General features: G+C 42.2%; 1 protein-coding gene across 1 annotated transcript in view; it reads right to left on the bottom strand.

Moving 5' to 3' along the window:
- Positions 1–4615: 4615 nt before the first annotated feature.
- LOC137371001 (NALCN channel auxiliary factor 1) overlaps positions 4616–22487 on the bottom strand; it is a 1064361-nt gene continuing 1046489 nt past the window's right edge. Inside the window, exons 2-3 of the mRNA XM_068032902.1 lie at positions 11498–11669; positions 4616–4920 (exon numbers count right to left, since the gene is read on the bottom strand). Coding sequence (XP_067889003.1) covers positions 4616–4920; positions 11498–11669 — 477 coding nt within the window. The remainder of the gene's footprint in view (positions 4921–11497; positions 11670–22487) is intronic.

The raw sequence follows: 22487 nt of genomic DNA on the forward strand, positions 1-22487 counted from the left end.
ATTGTTATTGGGGGGTTGAGAGAGGGGCAAAAGAGATGTATTTATTTATTTTAATTCCATTTCCCTTTAAATATTTAAAGTTCCAGGTGGGGCTGACAGCTCTTTAAAAATGGTGTCAGCACCTGCGCACAGGCAGTTGATGCCGTTGTCGGTAACGGACAGCCCGCCTCCTCCGTGTGATCGGTGGGTGGCCCGCCCTGGCTATTTAAATAAGCCACCAGTCTTGGAATCGTGGCGGCTCTTTGGCGTGCTGTTTTCTCACCCGCCACCGGAGGACTTATAAAATTCAGCCCAAGGTGTGGACTGACTTACAAGCATAATTAAGAAGGTGGTATGACATTGTAAACAATGTAGCTCAATTTATGAATAGCATCTCAATCACAGGATGTATTGGATTGGTTTGCATCTTTACCAATTGGACATTAAATATTTCCTGGTGAAGCTCAGAAGGAAAACCTGGCGAGAAGGATTGCAAACTGGTTATGGTATATTTTTAAAGCTCCCGGTCTCCGAGAAATAAAAGTAAAATTTTAATACAACTTTGAACCCCGTCTCCCACTTCCCCAATGAATAATCTATATATAAATTGCCCTCTGTCCGCAGAAAAAACTGTCCTGATTCTCCTTCCTTTGGAATCAGGCGGGTTCTGTTACCATCTAGCTCACTAGGCAAATTCTTCTTCACTAATGTGTCGGGCTGAATTTTATAAGCCCTCTGATATCAGGGGTCATGGTGAGGGGGCCCGGAAAATACTTCCGGGAGAGGCCCACCACAGGCCTCAACACTAGGAAGGCCCTGCTGCATTTTACCAGCGGCGGTGAGGCCTCAGGGTGGCCCCTCTACCCTACCGCTCGGCAGTGGAGCCTTCATTTAAATATTTAAATAAATTTAAATAAATGCGTAAGCGCTTACCTTGTCTTGACGGCCGTCCCAAGCCAATATTCCAGCCGGTGGCTGGAACTCCCGCGTCTTCGGATCCCCATTCATAGATCCGAGGCGTGACTCTGGTGGCAGGGGGGAGGAGGAAATTTTTCAGGGTGGTGGGGGAGAGCGGCAAAAATGAACGCGATTGGTTGCAGGAAAGATGGGAAGGCATTGAGGGTCAAAGGGAGTAAAGTTTGGGGAGAAATTCAGGATAGAAATAAAAGCTTTTTCTGGGGGCAGAGGGCAATTTATATATAGATTATTCATTGGGGGAGTGGGAGAGTGGATTCAAAGTTGTATTAAAATTTTACTTTTATTTCCTGGAGACCAGGACCTTTAAAAATGTAAATGTCACTGAAGGACTGGAAGCCCTTTAAAAATGCCACCAGTGCCTGTGCGGTAGCGCCCCCTCTACGTCATCAGGGGTGGGCATTCCACCCCTCCATGTAAATGAGCTGCCACGCTATTTTGTGTGGTGGCTTAGCGGCGCACAAGTCACGCATGCGCAGCGCTTTTTTTGATGCTCGCCACCAAGATCGGCAGCGAGCTTTCAAAATTCAGCCCAGGAACTTGTTGCCTCTGGTTCCACACCCTTGATTGTATTTGCCTTGTAAAGGCCTTGCCTAGTGCACACCCTTAGAAGGCAATGAGGAAATTCTTGGAAACGGATGAAATCTGCCATTATCTTTGGGCGGGTGCATGGGTGGCGGGCAGGAAGGTTTCCACTGGTCCTCACCATAATTCCAGCAGGGGACAAGTGGAATCCCTGAGGATTAGAATCCCAGGCATTTTGATCTTCACAATTAATCTTGAACATGGCAGGGCATTGGTGTTTGTGCCAATTTACAATTCAATTTATACAAGTTAATTAAAAAGAAATAACAGCTTCCTCAACTGTCCTAGACTTCACTGACGAACAAATATCAGGTGATCTGACTGTAACTCTGTTTGGGGCAAGTGCTGCTGGATGCTACACAAGATTTCTGAAAGATCTGCAAAGTAAAAATCAGTCTCAACAGAAATAATAGTGACACTGCCTATGGAAATCATTAATGATTTGCCCTTTGTTTCACATTATGCAGATCAGTTTTCTAGTAAAAGAGTCCATGAGAAAATCAATACAAATTTCTATTGGAGAAACTTACTGCTGATTAAGATTATTTAATAAAATTTTTATCTGTGCTCAGTATTTCATTAATGATTCTGCCAAGAGCAAAGTTTTAATTTTTATTGAGTTGCACCAAAGGTGATACAGTGTCCATTTGAATTCAGTAAGTTGATGTTACTTAGTCCTGTGTCAATTGGAGATTTTGTCTCGTTCAGCAGGTAAATGTGGAATTATATCTTATCACTATAACTGGGAGCACTCCCAATGCACGATTTCATTTTCACTGTATGCATTTATGGTCTATTTCTTTTCCTTGCTCTGCTCGTGTGCACAGGGTACTACATAATTACAACTGCAAATGGCAGTTATTGACTGTTTTTCATGCGCAATATTTAATGTTGCTATGCAGACTCTGGGGAAACATTATTTTGTGTGAACAATGCTTTGAAAAAAAGATGAAAATGAAACAAAGAGGAACAGACTTCCATCATCATTGGTATATATAGTGAGAAAACGGAACACTTATATCAAGCAAAAAACCTTTTAGTTAATCTCCAAGAATAGGAGGAAAGCTAACTTACTCGCATTGGTTTAATTTCTTCTGTTTGTATTGCAGACAGCAATCAATTAGATAACTTATGCTCATTTATCTATGACATTGCATCCATTTGAAAATGCAACTGGGAAGATATAAAGATCATCCCTCCCTTGAGTTTCAATGTCAGCAGTACAATCCCATTAAATAACAGCAAGGGATGAAGACACATGGATGATAAAGAGCCTGTCTCAATTAGCCCTAAAGATATGTAGTTCCAAGATTAGTCAGTGACAAACAAAATAGTTTAAATTCAGTGATCAGGACCAAGAAATTGAATTAAATGAGAACTGGGCTGAAACCTGTAGACCAAGCCAATTTTTTTGGCAATTATAACACTAACTTGTAGAGGTTTACTGTAAAAGCCTACAAATCTAACCGCTTGAGACAAGCAAAGACACATTTTGAATGGGGTGCATTACCACAACAAGAAGTTATAATCACTCTACTGATGCTGAAGGCTAATTCTTCTATATGGTCCCTTGCGCAATCAGCCTTGATCATATACCTCATAGAATGCAATGACTTGTATTGAATTACTCATTCACTTTATACAGCAGTTACCTGGTGGATCAGAGAACTACTGAACATCCCTCTAACCATAGGCAGTCATTGTTTGTTAAGCAGCACCTGTTGGAAATGAGGTTAGAGAGCAGTATGGAAAATCTGACAGGCTTTAAACATAACTACCTATTTAGCTGATCATCAAATCAAATGTAAATATTAGCTAATTATATTTTGCTTCAATTTATAACTGAACTTCTTAAAGAATGCAAAATAGACATTTTGTATCATTGTTATTTGACATTTGACAATTAGAAACAAAAATTTGTAGAAATGAAACTGCTGTATGCGCAGGATAACCATTTGGCTTCCAAGGATTACTGCCCATAGAGACTAAATTTATGAACTCAACGTACAATGAAAAGTTACTAGTTTTTTAAATTTAGATATTCAAACATCATACAGCCTTCTATATATAGGGTCTTGATCAACTGTCTATTGGAGTCTTCACCATTCTGTCTTCAATTGCAGTAAAATCGTCTATAGAGGTTCAATTTATAGTTACCTTCTAATGTGAGAATTGTTTACCATACAACAGTAACAAAAAAATCAGCTGGAACCCTTTATGAAGGTTATGTAATTAAATGCATCACATATACTGAATGGTTTGAATTATACTATAAGGCCACTCAACTGTTCAACTGGCCAGGGAGAAATGACTGGACTTATTTAAAATGGGGATCAGGGCTAAATAGACTCTTAACGTTCAAGAATCTGTTAACTGTTCAACACCATCTTCCCACAGCTGAGGAAAGCACTGCTTGATTCTGCTTGATGGATTTAGGAGGAAGCCAAATGTCCCCTGACTTACTTTTGTTCGTTCAGCTGGTTTGTGCAAAGGTGGCAGAGGCAGTTGTGTATGGCACAGAGCATCGGTACATGTTTGTACGCTCTTCTTGCTTAATATTGGCTGAAGCAGACCAAATTGTGTCTGCTACACATGAAATGGGAACAATAAGCTTTTTCATGGGGGGAAGGAATAGTTAACATCCCACTGTGCCATGATGCCATAGCAGTTTTTTGCTTTACTGTAAATCCACAGGATGTATAACATGCTGAAAAAACTACTGGATGGGGGCACGCCATGACTAAAAATACAGAAAATACAGACAGTATAACAACTCATTTAGTGTTGAGAAACTGTTCCAGGAAACAAAAGGTCTGTTGTAACTAGTGCAAAAAGCAAAGTCTAAACATTAAAAGACAGTGTATAAAATGGCATGAGAAATCAGTCTTGTGTTGCACAGTCTTTCAATCAGTAAAAGGCTGTGTTGTGTCTTTGTTGATATGAGTCTTTTTTTCAATTACTTAAAAGACCTGGCAAGCTGTGATTTGGAGGCTAGCACACCCAGTTTCTATCAGATACGACTATAGTCCTTGAATCATTGGGCCTGTAGTGTGCAAATCAATGGCAGCATAAGTCCTTACTCATCATTGGTAGAGTTATCTTCCCAAGTTGCAAGCCCTCCAAAGCCCAGTCTAATACTAGTCTGTGTTGCAGAAACTGTCACTACAGTATGCAACAGAATGAGTACTAGGACACATAACTTGAGTCTAGTGTTACACAGTCTTGACGCCACCGATGAAGCAAGTGAGGACCTGTGACACAACATTGGATTGGTTGCTTCTCTCCTCCCTTCAGATTGTTTATTTGAAACTGACTTCTGGGACTCCCATCTGACATCACAACATTGTGGCTCGGCATTGGTTGGATGATTGTTGGGCAGCTCTGTGTGATAAAGAAATCAAACAATTAAATGTGCGAATATTGACAAGATTTCTTGTAGTACTATATACATAGATGTTACACCACACTTTCAGATTAACTTTCTGGGTTCATGCAATGTAGCTGTAGAAATGGACATGTGAACCAGGATCTTTCAAAAGTTCCCAATATGCAGACTTCAGAGGTAATGCCAGGCAGAAGAGATCAGGAATTGCAAAAAATCAATGAACATAAAGAAATAATTACATGTTATGATACATATTACTGCTTGTAGTGGCAGTCAAAGACAGCTTTGCTGGTGTTTGAACTAGGCTGTGTGTTCTTGACAGTCAAAGATTGAATGTTTACTTGGTTAGCATCCACAATTTGTGGAACTATCAAAAGGCATTAGTTCATCTAAAAAAAACTATTTGAACTAATTCCAACAGTTTCACAGTTCAGTTGGTAAGCTGCTTGAAAACAAGGCAATTTTGACACAGTTAAATCTATAATTCCCAGCTTTAGTTTCACTGACACAAGACTTAATACATAACAATATATGTAATGCATTATCAGTGTTCTCCTTACTGATAACCTGCCTTTAACAATTACCTCTGCTGAGGCACATGTGAGGAACTTGCTTTTGTCAAGCTATCTGGTTTAAAGCATTGGCTCCAATATTTATGGGCAGGCAGGGAGGGAGCAAGGCCGGGGGTGGAGTGTGGGTGCAGTTTAGCAGTTGGGAAACCTGGAAACACATGTTGCTCTCAGGTCCTGTTGAATTTAACAGCAGGACCTGATCATCATTCTTGGAATCTGTTTCCTCATTGCAGCTAGCCAGGTTGATAGGCTGGTTGGCTGTTGGACGATAGGCCTTGGGCACCAAGCCACAATTAGGAGGCAGAGAGGAGGGTTTAGATAGGTTAGTGAGGCCAAAGAAGAATATATCACAGTCATAGTGAATATAGTTGGTGATGTTGTCTCGAGCGGTCTTGGTACCGTGCGCAGAGCAGGAACTGGACTGTAAGAATTTGAACAAGGAGTTGTGAGAAATGTGAACCTGCAGCTTAGAGGCAAGGGCACATTCAAGGACTTTAAACAACAAAGGGAAGCTAGAGATGGCAGAGTAGTCAGAAAAGATGGATGAGGCAGAAACTGGCCTTTTGAAAAGGTGTGTTAATGACAATTTTTAATGGGGCAGTGACAGTGCCTGAACAGAAGGAGCAAATAACAATATCAATGAGCACTGGGACCAAGAAAGATAGTTCAGTCATCAGGAGTTGGGTGGAGCTAGAAGACATGATGTGATTCTTATAGAAGAGGTGAGAACCTACAGAGTTACAGAGTTGTAAGTATTAGGATCAGTAAGGGGTTAGGAAGTGGTCAAGGAAAATTATCAGGCAGTCGAGGACAAGTGGTGCATGAAATAACTGCAAGGATGACCTCAATCTTTGATGGGAAATCCATGAACTCGTATTTGGTCTTACAGGCTAAGGTTGTAGGAGATGGTTTACTATAAAGAAAAGGCACCATAGATTGTTCTTGCTCTCTGGGATGATCCTGGAGTGGTACAAGAATTTGGATTTGGAGAGAGAAACACAGTAATGCTTAACATGATCCAGCCAGATTTGGCAGTGACTGGCAAGGAAGGTCATGCGCCCAATAAACTCCAGGATAAAAACAGAGGTAAAACATCACTGAGGGAATGATGAGTATGAGATGGTTGGTAACTTGTTTTGGGTGAAGGCATCAAAGGCCAAATTAAGGGAACTGTTTAGCAGGAAACATGGGGTAGTGATGTAATGGTTAAATGGCTACAGGAAAGGGAATTGGGAATTGAAGAGTGAATTGTTGAGGGAGCTCGGGGCATCTTTTCCAGGGTAAGGGTTGGAGGTAGGAGGGGTAACTTGGAAAGTAGGGATATGTGCATGGTATATGAGAAAATGAAGTGATCAACACTTTCCAGTGATGGGGTCAACTGAGATGGTAAGGTTAAGGAGACGGCTATAGGTGTGGGTATTGGAGTTGGCATGAAGAGTGAGATGAATGGAGGACAGAACAACTATAGGAAAGGAAGCGTGGAGCATTAAGGCAGAGGTTTAAGCCACTGATGATGGCTAACTGCTCAATGAACAGTGTTACGACCAGGTGAAAAGGGATCTAAGGTTCCTGTCAGTTTCACCGGGTCTTACCGTAACATGGTTTAATTTTAAACACACCGTGTTTTTAGCTCCCCCTTGGTGAATCCTTGTCCACTGCTTTCCAATTATAAGGCAAAGAAATCAGCCAAACAGGTTTTCTTAGGTTTAAAGAAGAAAGGTTGAACTTTATTAAACTTAAACTTAAATTTGGTTAATGCCTACGGATACGCAACACGAGCATACATATGCGATACACACATGTACATAGAGACAGAAAAGAGCAAAAGAAATAAAGTGGAAAAGTTTGAGGCAATATCTGAAAATTGTTTTAGTTACTATTCTTTGAGCTTGCTGTAGAGTCCTTGATTGTAGGTAGATCTTGCTTTTTGTTGGGGCCCAGTATTCTACTTAAACCTTGTTCAATAGAGGAAACTTTTCTCTCTTGAGGATTACATGCCTTCAGTTGGTCCAGAGGCTTGTGAGAAAGAGATGGGAGCAGACAGAGGATGTCTTCCTCATCCAGGAGCAAATAGTCTTCCTCAGTTCAAACTGTGTGTACAATTAAAAAAAAACAGGTTGCCTAGCAGGTTAATCATGTGACTAGCTGGTTTGACCATGTCTGTTTGTAGATTTGGCCATCATAGCAGTCATTCTGGAATATTAGCTTCCTCACCTTCAATGTCTGGTGATTGAAGTCCATTGTGGGTTGAATGTGTCAGGGTTTGGTCCTTTGTCTCCACAAGCACTGTCTGTTAGTATGTAAATGTTTTTGCCAGCCACAGCTGATCTGTTTAACAAGTCATTTCCTTGCTCCAGCAACAGTTTAAAATCAATGTTTATATGACAAAATTAATATGCCTTATTCTTGGCAGGTGGGGGGTCTGCATGACACCTCCACAGCCAGTGGAATGAAATGCAATTTGAGAAAAACGCATTTTATTAAAAAGGGTCGAGAGAGAAAATATAAGAAACAGAAAAAAAACATGCATCTCATTCATTCACATTCATTCATAAATCCTAAGACTTATTACAGCCTGTCTTTTCTTGGTGTCAGTATTGCTTTAAACTGCTCTTTTTGGCATCTCAATAAACAAGTGGTTCTTTGGGGAGTTTTTTCTTCAGTTCACCCATTTCCATGACTGCCTAGGGTTTTTGTTCCTGCTGAAGTCTGCAAAGGGGTTGTGTGGGGGGGGGGGGGGGGGTAGTGGGTGGGGAGGGAATAAGATTTAATTAGCCCCAAGTTGGAATTTTTTAACAGGGGAGTCAGTAGTGGGTGTGTCTATTCTGAACTTGCTTTCAGTACTTTGCTGAGTCATGCAAAGATTTTTAACATCAGGGGATGGGTGGTTCTCTTTTTTTCTGACTATGGGGGAGGATTCTTTGCTAATCTCCCCTTTGTTCATTGGGACACTCCTGTCTGCAGGTATTTGTGCAGACGCTACTGTACTACCAGTGGCATTTCAACTAGGCGTGGCATCACCCTCACGGTTTCTCTGCTCCCTTTCTTTGTCTCTGCAGGTTCATGTAAATGCTGTTAGCAACTCTGGTGGGGTACTTCTAGTGTCTCCATTTACATAGGAGGATGTGGGGTCTAACTTTTCAAATTTGTCGGGGTTGACTGACCGGACAGAAGTGGTCTTCATCCGGGATTTCTCCCGGATTTCCTTTAACCTGCCCTCTTGGTCACTTTTTCCCCTTCCCTTTCCAACTTTTGGCCAGCCTTGTGCCTGCCTGTCCCTGTTTTTTCTCGGCAGGGGTTCCTTACAGTTCACCAGCCCTCTGATGGAGGGTCCTCCGAACACCAGCACAGGATTTAGGCATGCAGATTTCACTGTAGGTTGGGGTTTCCCCTCAACCTGGCAAATGTGGCAACTCCTGCTGTGCTTCACCACATCTTTGTGGTGTTTTGGCCAGTCAAACTGCTGTCTTGTGCGGGCTTTGGTCTTTCGTATACTGGCATGTACAGCCACTGTAGTCTTGTGGGCCTTTCTTAATATTTCTCTCCGGTACCACTGCGGCATCATTAACTGGTGAACTACTGTCCACTCCTTGCTCTCAGATCTGTGAGGAGAACTCCATTTCCTCAGCAGTACCTCACTCTTTGAATAGTAGCAATTAGGGCCTCCCTCTGCTTCACTTTCAGACTGGGCTGCCTGTACTAACTCTCACAATGCTGGGTTGGCTCACTGAACCTCAGCTAGGGAAAATTTATTCAATTCATTCCCTGGGTCTTCTAACTTCCCAAAGAAAGTTTCGGACAGACAGACCTCTTGGTTATCTGCCTGCAGTGCCAATGCAGTCTCCTCTGGGGGAGCTGGTTTTATCATGACCTCACTCATTACACATTCAGGGAAACTGCAGGGGACCGTCTCCTGCCACTGCCCCATTTCTCTGACTTCCTGCGGTCTTTCTTTCACTACTTGAGGGGTTACCACCTTCATCCTCACCAGATCATTACCTAGGAGCAGGTCAGCCCTGTCCAGAGGCAAACTAGGGACGATCCCCGTGGTCACCAGTCATGAAACTAGGTCGCACTCCAGGTGCACCTGGTGTGCAGGGCATACACTGCCTTCCCATTCACCACTATTCCAGTGTTCACTGCACTATCTGGGAGAAAGGTCAGGTCTGTTCCCAGTAAAAGGGATCTAGTGGCCCCTGTGTCCCTGAGAATTGCTTTCCGCACTCTAGGGGTATGGGGTGACTTTCCCTTCAAACACAAAACCCTGATAACCTTCAGGAATCCGATTAACTTTTCCTGCACTTGCAGTAATAAGCTTCTTGGGTGTCAGTCTTACTGAAGTTAAAGTCACAGCTTGCTCTGCTGTGCTTTCCATCAGGTTCCCTTCTTCACTGAGTGGGTGTGCCCTGATCAACCTTACAGGTTTTCCCTTTAGTTTCCAGCAGTCAGCTTTAGAGGACCTGCCTTATTACAATGGAAGCAAGCAGACAGGTCTCCAAGTCTGACTCCTGCTCACGTGATCAATGTCTGGTGATCAAAGTCCATTGTGGGTTGAATGTGTCAGGGAATGGTCCTTTGTCTCCACAGGCACTGTCTGTTAGTATGTAAATGTTTTTTCCAGCCACGGCTGATCTGTTTAACAAGTCATTTCCTTGCTCCAGCAACAGTTTAAAATCAATGTTAATATGACAAAATTAATATGCCTCATTCTTGGCAGGTGGGGGGGGGGGTCCTGCATGACAACAGGTTGAGGCAAAATGCCAGAGAGGTGGTCTTGGTAAAGATGACACGATGAGACTTTGAATGGTGGTTGATGAATGACATTTATATGAAAGGTGGGAAGTGGGGTGCTTAAATGAGGAATAATGAGCAGGCCCTCTTGTGGGAAAGCAACTGGATAAACATTTTAAACTGACAGTTTCTAACTTTCTACTTTTGAGGACTATTCTCTAAATATCCATGATATTTGAGTCTCTTATTTTCTTTTTACTTGTTCTATTTACCCGGAATAACTGCATAGCAAACAACTTTCTGTCATCCAGTTAATTGTGATGACTAGTGCAGTGTATTGCAAGGCAAAGGGCAGACTGCGGTTCATTCATAGTTACAATTCTCATTTCTTAGGTTTGAGGAATATAGCAAATCATGTTGAAAATTAAACCAGTCAGCCAGATTTGTTGATTAAAAATGGCTGCTAGGATTTACATGACTGACACATCATCAGAAGTGTAGACTGTTTTGTGCCTTATTTTGGTTTCTAGACTCCTGGCTTCATGCTTCCAGAAAATTACAATTGTCTTGTTGTTTTGGAATTTGTCAACAAAGATCAACAAATTTGTTGTTGACTAATTGCCAATTACAGGTAAATAGGGTAGAATAATGATTTATTCCATTCATCATCTCGACTCAATCGAATCAGCCAAGACGCTGATACTGCTAACAATATAAATAGAGGCCTTCACCACCATATGTTTTCAGAGTATCACTTTACATACCATAAATCATTCCCCTTTTACTTTACCTCCCGCACTCAGGCAAATGTGGACTGATGGCCCACTTTCATTCCAGGAGCCACTTACTAGTGAGTGGCCTTGTCAGCTTGCAAAGCAGGATGGCTGGGGTCACAGATAATGCAGTGATTACCAAACATCTCCTCACCCCATTTTGCAATCAGCTGAAAGCAAGTAGAAGGAAGATCTGAGATTTTCATATTCTCAACCCCACTCCCCCCTCCCTACAATGAAATGTCATATCAAAATGGAGCACTGCAGCTAAAGCCCTAACACCAACAACTGATGACATTTTCCTGCCAATGAAATGCTGACATCTTTGTTAGACTCCTGTGAAATTCTTATTGGTAAACTACTGATAGACAGATTGGTACTTCGCTCTGCATTATATATAGAACAATATTTATAATTGCAACAAGCCACTAGCAATAAAGACAAATGCTTTGTAGCACTTTTCCATTTAATGTCATATTTCATAACAAGTTGCTCACCTGTACAAAGGAAACTTGGCAATCCACCATAGACAAGATCCTCATTGTCTGGTAAAATAAATGGACACCTGGTCTGGACCTCCAAACAGTATTGCTTGCAAGGAATTCTGGAACTACAGTGAAACTGTGTGGCCTCAAAATACTGGGAACACAGCCAGGCTTTGTAGACAGCCTGCAAAGATAAGACGTAGTGTGAGTTTGAGTGGGAATTGAATGCTTTAATTGAAGTAAATTGATTGTCTTTAGAAGGAGTAAACAGGTTACATATGACAGTAAAATGGCTTTAAATTGTAAATAAATCAAGTTAAGAATTTATACGTGCATCAAGATTTGCTGACACTGACATTACAACTGTAGAACCAGCATGAATCGAATTCACTTTGCACCAATGTTGCAGTTATACTGTAAATGTCGCCTTAAATCCAATATCTGAATACAACCTGACACTGGAGTAAAGTGAAGTGAGACACCCTGGAGGAGAGAATTTTACTGCATTTAATTCTGAAATCCTTAACACTCAATTTACTCTTTTGAGCGTGAGTGTTGGTAAGGAGTGTTTTCAGCTTTGCACTCACACTGAACCTTTGGAGTGTTAGTGCGCTGACAGGGTTCTCGTTATTGCAAGGAAAATTTATTGTGGCTAATATTTGACTGACTTCTCAAACAATTTTGCTACATTTGTTATTGCATTTCAGTTGCATCTCATGTCACAATACCACATAAATGTGATGTGTAATTACACTGCTAGAGATGGACAACAATGTACACATGCGGTTGCACAATCCTGGAAACATTTTATCCAATTGACTGCTGTCCATTCCACTGAAATACAAAACGCTATACTGAAATGTCCATTTCATTAATGTATCTTCTCATGATTTCTTTATTATATTGCTAATTTATTCAGCCAATTTTCACTCTGCTTCTCTTCCCCTGATTCTTCACTGGAGCATAGTTCCACAAAAACTGGTAGACCTTGGCTATACCCAGGTGAACCATTATTCATGTATGAATCTCAACAGTGAGTGTGAGCAAACTATTCCATCATAGGCACCATCATATTAGAGCCCGATCTGATCCTCACCTGATGACACTGGATTGTGACAGAGAGAAGGAACACTCTGATTTTCTACTCTCAAAGCTAGAGGCTGCTGAGGGAACTTTTACTGTCTCTGTAGTGGTTAGTTGACTTAGCACAATGTAAAACCAAATCTGGACCTTCTTTATTTGTATACCTCAGTTACTCTTTGGATAAATTCACTGAGGCATCATTCAGTAATCATTCTCCTACCCCTCACACTGCAGAGTTTTAACCCCACAGTGTGCATCTTTTATTTCCTAGCAGCTTCCCTACCTGGAAACCAGCCTGAATGACAGGCATGGCTCCCTGTCGAGTGGGGAAGTCACCGTGTAGAAGCAAGTAGGGAGCCTGCTACTGCAGTAGTTATAATGTGGGGTGGGTGTGTACTTGATCCTGGGGGTTCCAAATGTGGGGAGAGGCTGCGGAAATCTGAGGGCTGGATTTTATTTTCCCGCTGCCAGGAGTGGAGGCAGGCGAAGAAAATGGCGGCCCACATGCCGCCATGCTGCCACGATCTAGTGCATGGCAGTTCATTATAACCTGCAGGGCGACTCCCCCCCAATCATGTGGTAGGGGCGGCCTTGGCTGCACAGGCGCTGGCGTCATTTTTAAAGGGCTGTCAGGCCTGCGTTGACAGATCAAAGTTGTTACGGAAGTGACTCTGTTTTGTGAAAAATAGATTTCTTTTAAAAGGTATTTATAGTTACACTAAATAAATGTTTTTTAATCAAGGGGACTGTGAGGGCCAATTGGCAACAGTGTTGCGTTTGCCACCTGGTTCGGGCTAGGCATAGAGCAGAAGCCATGGCACCAGGGGCAGAAAATTGGCAAGCACTCCTTTGATTGGACAAGCCCAGTAGCAAAGGAGAACATCTTGCTGGGCAGATGTTGGGTTGTCAGTCAGTGCATGTGTGTGATACCTTCTGGAAGGAGACAAAAGGCAAGAGCTGCTAAAGTGTCAAAAAAGAACGGAGAAAAGAGAGAATTCCAAGGAAGAACAGAAGACCACAACCCAGCTCGTAAATTCCCTACAAGACTTGGTGATGTTCAATGTGTTAATTCATCTTGTTTCCTGCATTTCAAGAAGGCCAGCTAAATTGCTTTTCAACACTGCCTGAAGAGACCTAGTTCTGGAAGATTCTTTAACAGTTGCTTGGAGATTGGACTGTGTGCTTGTTTGGTGCAGTGAGTCTCATCTGCTATTTTTCAGGGGTGGGCAAGTGATCTGCCTGAATGTGTTTTTTGTCTGTAATCGAGCTCTGATCAAAAAATCCTTTTTTAAAACTATTTTTTCAGTTAACCGGAATATATATACATGTGTGTGTGTAAAGGGACTAAGGACAGGGAAATTAAAAAAAAAAATTAATGTTGGATATTTAAAAATTTGATCTATGCGATGTTGTTTTACTTCATTACTAGTTAAGACTTATTCTATAATAAACTGTTAATTTTGTTGTTCGGTAAAGAAACCTGGTTAGTGTGTTCTATTCTGGGGAAAATAGTGTATCTGATTGATTGTTTCCACAAGTGGGAAAACTTATAAGAATATGTTATGAGCTGTGAAGAAGTGGGACTGAATTAACAGTGCACTCTTTCCACCTCAGTCGTAACAAAGTTGACCCTGTCCCCCCACCCCAACTGCAACAAAAAATAAAGTTTGTCCCCCCAAACTACACCAGAAATGCCCTGATTATCCCTTTTCCATCGCAAATGCACTAAATGCAGAACTGACTCATTTTACCCCCCCCCCAATTAACCTAAATGCAGAGCTAACCACTTCTCCACCCACCCCCCCCCGCACTTCACTACAAATGCAGAGTTCCCCCCTTCCCCACCTCGGTGGTGCCAGCTTTCACTGGACAGGAGTGCCGCACGTTGCTCGGAAGATCCGGAATTGCCGGTAAGACCTCTCTGACTTCCATTTAAATGTATTTAAATAGGTGATTTGAATATTGAAATCCAGGTCCCGCCGCGGAGTTTCCCCGTCGTCGGGAAGATCAGGCCCGGCATTCCCTGCGTGGGCTCCATAGCGGGCTGCTGCCGCTGCAATCTTCCGGCCTTCCTGCCACGGAGCCCAATGTTGGGAACTCAAAAGAATCCAGCCCCGAGTGTGGAGGAGTCCATTATCCCGGAGGGGTGACCGTGATCCTGGAGGGTATTTAAAAAATTCTTTCATGGGATGTGGGCATTGCTGGCAAGGTCAGCATTTGTTGCCCATCCCCATCTCCACTTAACAACAGAGTGACTTGCTGGGCCATTTCAGAGAGCAGTTCAGAGTCAACCACAGTACCGTGGGCCTGGAGTCATATGTAGGCCAGACTGTGTAAGGACAGCAGATTTCCTTCCCTTAGGACAGCAATGAATCAGATAAGTTTTCAAAACAATCGATGATAGTTTCATGGCACCACTACTGAGACTAGCTTTCAACTCCAGACTTATTTTTTATTAATCAATGGAATTTAAATTCCACCAGCTGCCATGGTGGGATTTGAACCTGTATCCCCTGTGCATTAGCCTGGGCCTCAGCATTACTAGTTTAGTGACATTACCACTATATCACCATCTCCCCCAGGTGATCAGTGATCCAGCGAGGGAGTGGGGAGTGGGTGCAGCAGGGGTGGTGGATCAGCAGGTTGGCTTTGGGGGAAGCATTTCTTCTCTTCCTGACCCACAGGCAGTGCTGTAAACTCACTTATCTCTTCCACGCTGCAGTCTATGCGCCCTCTTCCACTTTCGCTGCCAAGTATCCCAAGACCCAGGAAATTCGGCCAGCCAGGGTTAAGCCCAGAAGGCAGATAAAATCTGAAGCAGGCAGCTCATTGTGATATTTAAATGATCAACCTGCCACCTGGGAGTGGGTTGGTTGCCCCCTCCCACCGCTGTTAAAAATGGAAGTGGGCGCGGTTGGAGGTGGATCAAGGTAAGGTTGAGATTTTAAAAAATTTTCCACTCAATCCAAATGCACCTGTTTTTTGTATGCTAAAATTCTCCCCATCTCTTAAAGCACAGTTTCCCTTTTGTGCAGCCATCTAACAAAAGACTGCAGTATAGTCACAGAAAGTCTAACAGCTATAGTTTTGTAGTATCACTGCCATCTCTGACTCAGAAGATCGTGCGTTCAAGAACAACTGCACAGAATTGAGCACATAGTCTAGGCTGACACTCCAGTGCAGTACTGAGGGAGTGCTGCATTGTTGGTGGTGCTGTCGTTTTGATGAAATGTTGAACTGAGGTCCTGTCTGCCCTCTCAGATGGACATAAAAGATCCCATGGTATTGTTGTGAAGAGCAGGGGAGTTCTGCCTGGTGTCCTGGCCAATATTTATCCTTCAACAAGCGTCACTAAATTTCAGATTTTCTGGTAATTACCACATTGCTGTTTGTGGGAGCTTGCTGTATGCAAAATTGCCTCCCACGTTTCATGTTATACAAAAGTGGCCACATTTCTTTGGCTGTAAAGCGCTTTGGGGCATCCTGAAGTTGTGATAGGCGCTATATAAATGCAAGTCCTTCTTTTCCCAAACTTTTCAAGGGTGAAAAGTTTCCTCTAGATCTGAATATCCCTCTTCCTCACTAGGTACACTAATTGCTCAGTTATCTTGTCGCCCACAAGCCTTTCTATAGTCGTTTAAGGAAGGTGCCTTTCAGATCCAAAGATGACAGTCCAGGATTTAGGTTGGTTAGGCATTCATAGTTCATGCTAGTTCTTTTGGGTCTGCTGCCACAGCCTTGTTTGGGAATGAAAGGCTCTGCATACAGTAAAACCCTGATAAACTGTGGTATATGCACCTCAGTCACAAGCAGATGGCTACAGGAAATCTCTGATGCAGCCAGACTTGCTTGGAATTTCTCCATTCATCCTCCTTTTATTCCAACAAGCCAGGGGAATTGCCATTGGGAAACCTATTGTGGCACTAATAGGCCTCCAGGAATGAAAAGGCACCACCTGAACAATTGCCACAAATGTTGCAGAAAACCTGAGTATTGGCAAAAAAAAAATCCACCAGAACAGTGGAGAAATAGTGTCAAAAATGTATTCTGAATCTTCTTACTTTGCCCTTTATGCATAGCTCATCCACCAGTAATTCTGGATGCCTGTCTTCACACCAGAAAATAACATAACAGGACAAAATGATGTCATGCTCCAACTACAATATTGCAGTGAAACTATCATCTGTTTCCTGCCTCCATTTTATTGGCAACAGGAAACACTTGCACAGTACAAAGTTGGTACTGATCATAACAGATGTCCACCCAGTTATCTGCTTGGATTCAGTGCTGTTGGGGTGAAATTGGTCTTTGGCAAAAGCACAAAATGGACAAGAGTGAATTGGTGAATTGATTTTAATGGAAAAACAAATCAGGCCTTGGTGAAAAATAGGTTGCTGATTTGTTATTGCAGGATTTGCGCTTTTGCAGAAGACCAATTTCACCCAATTGTCTTTCTGAAAATAATTACACAAGAAACAGTAGAATAGGTGCATAAACTTAGTCGCCTATTTACAGTCATAGAGTTATACAGCACAGAAACAGGCCCTTTGCCCCATCGTGTCTGTGCCAGCCATCAAGCACCCAACTATTCTAATCCCATTTTCCAGCACCTGGCCCGTAGCCTTGTAAGCTATGGTGTTTCAAGTGCTCATCTAAATATTTCTTAAATGTTGTAAGGGTTCCTGCCTCTACCACCTATTCAGGCAGTGTGTTCCAGATTCCTACCACCCTCTGGGTGAAATTTTTTTTCCTCAAATCCCCTCTAAAGCTTCTGCACCTGACCTTAAATTTATGCCCCCTGGTTATTGAACCCTCCACTAAGGGAAAAAGTTTCTTCCTATCAATGCCCCTCATAATTTTGTACACCTCAAACATATCTCCCCTCAGCCTTTTCTGCGCTAAGGAAAACAACCCTAGCCTTTTCAGTCTCTCCTCATAGCTGAAATACTCCAGCCCAGGTGACATCCTGGTGAATCTCCTCTGCACCCTCTCCAGTGCAATCACATCCTTCCTATAGTGTGGTGCCCAGAACTGTACACAGTACTCTAGCTGTGGCTTAACTAGCGTTTTATACAGCTCCATCATAACCTCCCTGCTCTTCTATTCTATGCCTTGGCTAATAAAGGCAAGTATCCCATATGCTTTCCTCACCACCTTATCTACCTGTGCTGCTGCCTTCAGTGATCTACGGACAAGTACACCAAGGTCCCTCTGAACCTCTGTACCTCCTAGGGTCCTACCATCCATTGTATATTCCCTTGCCTTGTTAATCCTCCTAAAATGCATCACCTCACGCTTCTCAGGATTAAATTCCATTTGCCACAGTTCCGCCCTTCTTACCAGCCCATCTATATCGTCCTGTAATCTGAGGCTTTCCTCCTATTTACGACACCACCAATTTTCGTGTCATCTGCAAACCTACTGATCATACCTCCTATATTCACGTCTAAATCATTAATGTACACCACAAACAGCAAGGGTCCCAGCACCGATCTCTGCAGTACACCGCTGATCAAAAGCTTCCACTTGCAAAAACAACCCTCGACCATTACCCTCTGCCTCCTGCCACTAAGCCAATTTTGGATCCAATTTGCCAAATTGCCCTGGATCCCATGGGCTTTTACCTTCTTAACTAATCTCCCATGTGGGACCTTATCAAAAGCCTTACTGAAGTCCATATAGACTACATCAACTGCTTTACTCTGAGCTGATCTTCAAACCCCACATCCTGTCCAACAGCATGACCACCGAGATAGCCCTCTGTAACATTACCCAGCTTCATCAAACGTTCATCAACCAAATCTCAACTTTTCCATCGCAAATATTGCAACTCCTCCAGAACTCCTCAAGCCTATCTACCTATCTGCCCTGTCCTCACTGACTTCTAATGGATCCCTGTGCCCAAGGGCATTGTCCTTCTTCTGATTTATAGATCCTTCCATGTTCTTCCTCTATCCTACTTCTACAATCTGCTCTCGCCCAACTTCTCAAATCATACTCTTCACTTTCAGCTTTAATATGCATCCTTCCTCCACCATAATTGACATGGCCTGCAGCCGTCATTCTCCTGCACTCTGGAATTTCATTTCTAAGTCTGTCCAACTTGCTACATCTCTCCTCACCTTCAAAACTTAACTCTTCAATTCCATCTTGCGACATAGCCCCTAATTCCCTCAGTAATCCCTACTCAGTGTCTGAACCCATTCTTACAATTGGCATTGGAGCAGTTTATTCTCTTTGAAACTCTTTAAAAGTGAAAGTTGTTTCTTTGGAAACTTAAAGGCTTGGAATAACCATTCATACATGACTTTTCAATGATGCCGTTGATAATTACAAAAACTGTTTATTGGAGTTCATTTTCCAAATGGTTCTCGGTAATTGTAATTAAACAGATTTGTGTGTGTATAAATTTATCTCTGAAAAATTAAATGTGGAGAAAACACAATAGAGAATCATTAGATCAGCAATTTCTTTTTAGTGAGGATTGCCTATAACTCATGAGTCTGAGTTCATTACAAAGATTTCGCTCAGGGGTAGGGATAAACTGTGTTTACTGCAGAGGTTCATGGTGCTTTCTATAAAAGCATTATTGTTTAAAAATAGGGGAAAATTACTCTGAGCTATTGCTTAGTCTTTTAAAAAACATTGTTTATTAACTTGTGTTGCATTTGATAGCCTCTTACTGCAGCTGACATCCCAGAACAATAAGAGCATCTTCCCAAGAATCAGAACTTCAGTATGTCAGTGAATAAATTCACAAGATAATTCCAGCCATTCTGCCAATCTTACTTCATCCATCCAACTTATCCATATATTTCTCCAATACAGCAACCAATTGTTTCTTAAACAGTTTCTATTTTGTTTTACCTCTATTACTTTTGAGTCCATTCCAAGTGCTGATCACTTTTTGTATGAGGAAGCATTTCCTGGAACAGATATGGCTTTTACCAAAGTCACAAACAAAATCCGAGTTGACTCTAACAAAAGTAAACTATCCCTCCTCATCCTCCTTGACCTGTCTGCAGCCTTTGACAAAGCTGACCACAAATTCTCTTCAAATGCCTCTCCACCGTTGTCCGGCTAGGTGGGCTGCAATTGCCTGGTTTCATTCTTATTTAGCCTGTTATAGCCAGAAGATCACATGCATTGGCTTCTCTTCCTACTCATGCACCATTCCCTCTGGTGTTCCCCAAGGATCTATCCTTAGCCCTTCCTTTTTCTCATCTACATGCAGCCCCTCGGCGACATCATCCAAAATCATAACGCCAGTTTCCACAGGTTTGCTGACAGTACCCAGCTTTACCTCACCACCACGTCTCTCAACTCCTGCACTATCTCTACATTGTCTAAGTGCCTGTCCAGTATTGGATGAGCAGAAATTTCCTTCAATTAAATATTGGGAAGACAGAAGCCATTGTCTTTGGTCCCTGTTACAAACCCCGTTCCCTTGCCACTGATTCCATCCCTCTCCCTGCCAGTTATCTGAGGCTAAACCAAACTGTTAACAATCTTGGTGTTATATTTGACCTCGAGATGGGCTTTCTACCACATGTCTATTTCCACCTCCGTAACATTGCCGACTTTGACCTTGCCACAGCTGATCTGCTGCTGAAACTGTAGTATCAGCTTTTGAAAGGGTTAATGTTTGGGACAGTGTGAGAAACACCTCCCACAATGATGGTGTAAGAGATCACATGAGAGAGAGACTTGAAGGAGAAGCAGCATGGCATCAGTGGAGTTAGACATACTTGTTTAAAGCTGTATATAGTTCTCTAATATGTAATAAACTAGTTATTGTTAAAGCTTACCGAAGACTCAATAATCTCTCCAAGCTTGACTAACTAAACATACAACATGGTGAACCATACAACACATAGGAAATTCTGTAAAAATACTTTGAAGAAGGCTGACTGGAAAAAAAAGTGGTGCTAAAACTGCACCAAGACTGCACAACTCAAGAAGAGGCTGTGAAAAGCTCCAGAGCTGATCTATGGATAAGTGAGGTACGAAGAGGCGGGGAGTCGGCTTGCAGAGGTATTCAAGCTGCACCACAAAGGTTTCTGTGAAAAGATCCCAGTCCACCGATCGCAGGTTTTGAGTTGGAGAACCAAGCAACGGTTGGGGTTCTGGTGAGCAACCCTTAAAAAAGGGTACAGAATTGTTCCTAATGCACTAGGCAGGCAGCACTGGGAAAAATCAAAAATCCTTAACAAGACCGGATCCGAGATTGGCACCATTACACAAGGCGACCATGAGGCTGAAAAGCACAGCAAAACTGTCAATAAACAGAGGAAAACTTCCAGTACATGAAGGAAAATTTAAAATGAAAGAAAACTGCCTATAAAGTTTAGCAAAGCTATGGATCTTAAATTTATAATACCAGAAAGTTTTGGACACATAGAAGGTCCAAATCAAACTCAAAACTGGTCATTTTGGAGAAAACATTTTTGAGGTACAGAATTGCTTCAAAATTAGACAGTAAGTCTGAAGCAGAACAAGTCAGCATATTACTCAATAGGAGCAATAGCAGATGATGTTATTGCAAGACAAGGCATTAATGAGATGCCAGATAAATTTGAAGAAGTCCTAAAAGCTGTTGTCAATAATTTCAACCTGAGGAGCAACAAAATTCTAGAAAGGGCCAAATTTAACAGAAGGGTCCAGAAATCAGGTGAACCGATAGATGCTTTTATTAATAACCTGTGCAGGCTAGTTGAAGGATGCGATCATGGAGACCTAAAAGCAGAATTAATACGAGACCGCATTGTAATAGGTATTTCTGATGAATTCCTTTCAGATTTATTGCAGTCTAAGGAAGACCTCACCCTAGACAAAGCAATACAGCTGGTAAGACAAGCAAAGATCTGTAAGCAGAACACAGCAACCCTGAGATGTGAAGAAACCTCCAGCAAACATACAGTTCCTTATGTACAGGCGTGTAAAAGAAGCACCAGAATAGAAGGTACACTTGGCAGGGAAAGTGCAAGACATCATGAAACCCTGCCAGCGCTGTGGTGCCAAAAAGACCCACAGGTGCGAACAGTGTCCTGCAAACAAAGCAGAATGCTATCACTGCAAGAAAGCTGGCCATTTTGGGAAGATGTGCCAAAGTAAAGCCTCTACTTTCATAGGTTCTAAAGGAAAAGTCTTCATGCATAGAGTTCTTCATAAAGTAGAACAATGTCCATCTGAAGAAAAACCAAAAAACTTCCTCGGTGAGATCGATGACCATAATCATGCATTCTGCACTGCAGATATATATGTCAATGGAGATATCACCAACTTTAAACTAGATACTGGAGCAAGCGTAACAGTTTTATCAGACAATGAACCATGGTTATCAAAACATTGCCTGCAACCAACAGAGACTCAGTAACACGATCCAGAAGAGATTGAACTGAAAGTCAAGGGAAAGCTACAGGTAACACTCCAGTATGATGGAAAGCAGATGTTGGAAACACTGTATGTTTTACAGAATCAAGAATTTTCTCTTTTAAGTAGAAGAGCTTGTATAGACCTTAACCATATCAGGAAAGTGGAAGAAGTTAAGCAGCAAAAATCCAGGAGTCACTTCCAAAATGACTTGCCAAAATTATTTACTAACCTAGGAAGAATTAAGACCTAATATAGTATTACTTTGTAAAAAGATGCTGAACCTATATGTCTATTCATACTAGGAACATACCACAACCATGAATGAAACAAGTCCAATATCACCTAGAAGAGATAACCAGGATGGGAGTCATTTCTCCTGTCATTGAGCCTACAGAGTGCTGAATGGTTCCAGTTCCTAAACCTAATGGTACTCTTCATATTTCTGTAGACTTAACTCAATAAGGCAGTAGCCAGAGAAATCCATCCGTTGTCCTCAGTAGACGAAAGTTTGGGAAAGTTATCCAAAGGTACCATGTTCACAAAG

Source organism: Heterodontus francisci, chromosome 6, assembly GCF_036365525.1.
Source record: "Heterodontus francisci isolate sHetFra1 chromosome 6, sHetFra1.hap1, whole genome shotgun sequence".
Classification (NCBI taxonomy): Eukaryota; Metazoa; Chordata; class Chondrichthyes; order Heterodontiformes; family Heterodontidae; genus Heterodontus; species Heterodontus francisci.